General features: G+C 72.3%; 1 protein-coding gene across 1 annotated transcript in view; it reads left to right on the top strand.

Moving 5' to 3' along the window:
* Window positions 1-817, top strand: part of AURANDRAFT_72810 (expressed protein) — a gene marked incomplete at both ends in the record, with an annotated part of 3,223 nt that extends 2,406 nt beyond the window's left edge. Inside the window, one exon of the mRNA XM_009044118.1 lies at window positions 170-817. Within this exon, the coding sequence (XP_009042366.1) occupies window positions 170-791 (622 nt within the window). The remainder of the gene's footprint in view (window positions 1-169) is intronic.
* Between the last annotated feature and the right edge of the window lie 1,160 nt (window positions 818-1,977).

The following is a 1,977-nucleotide window of genomic DNA, read 5'->3' as shown; positions in this document are numbered from 1 at the left end:
AACCCAAGGAAGGCAACGAGACTTTCTCAGGACGCTCGCCGAACGCGCCACAGCGACCGCGGGCACAATATCCACGAGGTGCGCCGCGCGGGCGCGCCTCCACGCCGACCCCGATAAGTCCACGCGCGCCCCCGGGAGGCGCGCCGTCAAAGAGTCCCCCGCGTCGCAGGATCAGAACCATGTTCTCCCCGACGAAGTCGACGATGCCCCTCGAGGCGGAGAAGCAGGAGCCCGTGCCCAAGATGACGCGGTGCTGGCCCGAGCCCGAGATCCTCGTCCGCATCTCGACGGACGACGCGACGTACCAGCCGCCCGGCGCGCCGCCGATCGCCGTCGACGAGTTCGTCGCGACGATCGGCGCGTTCGCGACCGCGTTCCCCGAATGGGCGATGAAGACGGAGGTCCTGGGCTTCAACGACGACGGCACGGCGGAGGTGACGACGCAGCAGCTCTCCGGCGCCATGAAGGCGGACCTCGCGGCCTTCGGCCCCTGGCCCGAGGTCAAGCTCGCGGACGCGCCCGCGGCGATCCGCGACGGCTTCGAGGCCGTCTACCCCAAGGAGACGGCGACGATCGAGTTCACCTACGACGGCAAGAAGATCAAGAAGGCCGTCTGGCACTCCGTCGAGGCCACGGAGGGCGCGAACACGACGCACGTCGACCCGCCGTCGGGCTTCATCTGCCTCTACACGCTCCTCGGCGCGCGCAAGAAGATCCCCCTGTTCAACCCGCCCATCATGGCCATGCACTATCTCGCCAAGTGGGCCAAGAAGCTCGGCATCAAGATGTAGGCCAGCCGAAGCTAACACAAGCGTAGAAAATCAGGGGTCGAGCGGCGGCGCCGGCGCGACGCTCGTCGCGCCGCCGGGCGGCGGCCACGTGCTCGCCTCGACGAGGGGCGACGTCACCGTCGGCGCCGTGGCCGAGCGGCCCCGCCGGGACTGCTCCGGCGGCGGCGCGGGGTTGCTCGCGGACCGGTGCAGGCGCCGGCGCGCCTGCGCGCCCTTGGCCATGAACGACAGCGCGCCGATGGGCGCCGACGGCGAGCGCGCGGGCGGCCGCGGGCTCGGCGGCGGCGCCGCCGCCGCGGCGCCCTCGAGCCTGCGTGCGAAAAAGGCCGAGATCTTCTTCGCCGCGGCCTGGCGGTCCGTCTCGTCGTAGATCTCCTCCGTCAGGATCTCCTCGCAGATGTCCTCGAGCGTGATGATGCCCACGAGCCGCGCGGCGCCCTCGAGGGGCTCGCCGGCGGCGACGCGCGCGCGGCTCGCCGCGGGGTCCTCGGACACGAAGGCCATGTGCGACGCGCCCGTCTGGAACTCGTTGAGCAGGTCGAAGAGGCTCTGGTCCCGGCCCGCCCAGAGCGCGGGGAAGACCGCGCCCGGCAGGTCGACCAATCGCACCGCGTCGCTCGCGGCGACGCCGACGAGCTCGCGCACGAGGAGGTACTCCGCGCCGTCGCGCGGGTCGCCGCGCGCGTAGAGCGGCACGCGCGAGACGCTGCGCGCGCGCAGCGCGTCGAGCGTCGCCGCGCCCGCCGTCGAGTCGCGGGGCAGGGAGAAGACCTCGCGCGCCGACACCATGACGTCGCCGACGGACGTCTTCGAGAGCGCCATCGCGCCGCGGACGAGGTCCGCCTCGTCCTCGGAGAAGGGCAGCGCGTGGCCGTGCGTCGTCGCGAGCTCGCGCTCGACCTCGACGAGGGCCACCATCTCGTCGCCGGAGGTGTAGGACGCCTCGTGGGGCACGACGCGGTCGAGGACCTTGGCGAGCGGCAGCGCGATCGGCGACAGCGCCGCGAGGGCGACGTTGACCACGGGCGCGAGCCGCGCGGCGATGCGGTACTTCGACGGCCCCGTGAAGAAGGCCGAGGGGATGATCTCGCCGAAGAAGAGCACGGCGACCACCGAGAACAGGATCGCCGCCCAGCTCGGCGCGATCGCGTCCAGGAAGAGCGGCAGCGCCTCGTTCGCGAACGAG

This window comes from Aureococcus anophagefferens (genome assembly GCF_000186865.1).
Source record: "Aureococcus anophagefferens unplaced genomic scaffold AURANscaffold_140, whole genome shotgun sequence".
NCBI classification, from domain to species: Eukaryota; class Pelagophyceae; order Pelagomonadales; family Pelagomonadaceae; genus Aureococcus; species Aureococcus anophagefferens.
This window is presented reverse-complemented; position numbering and strand designations above follow the sequence as displayed.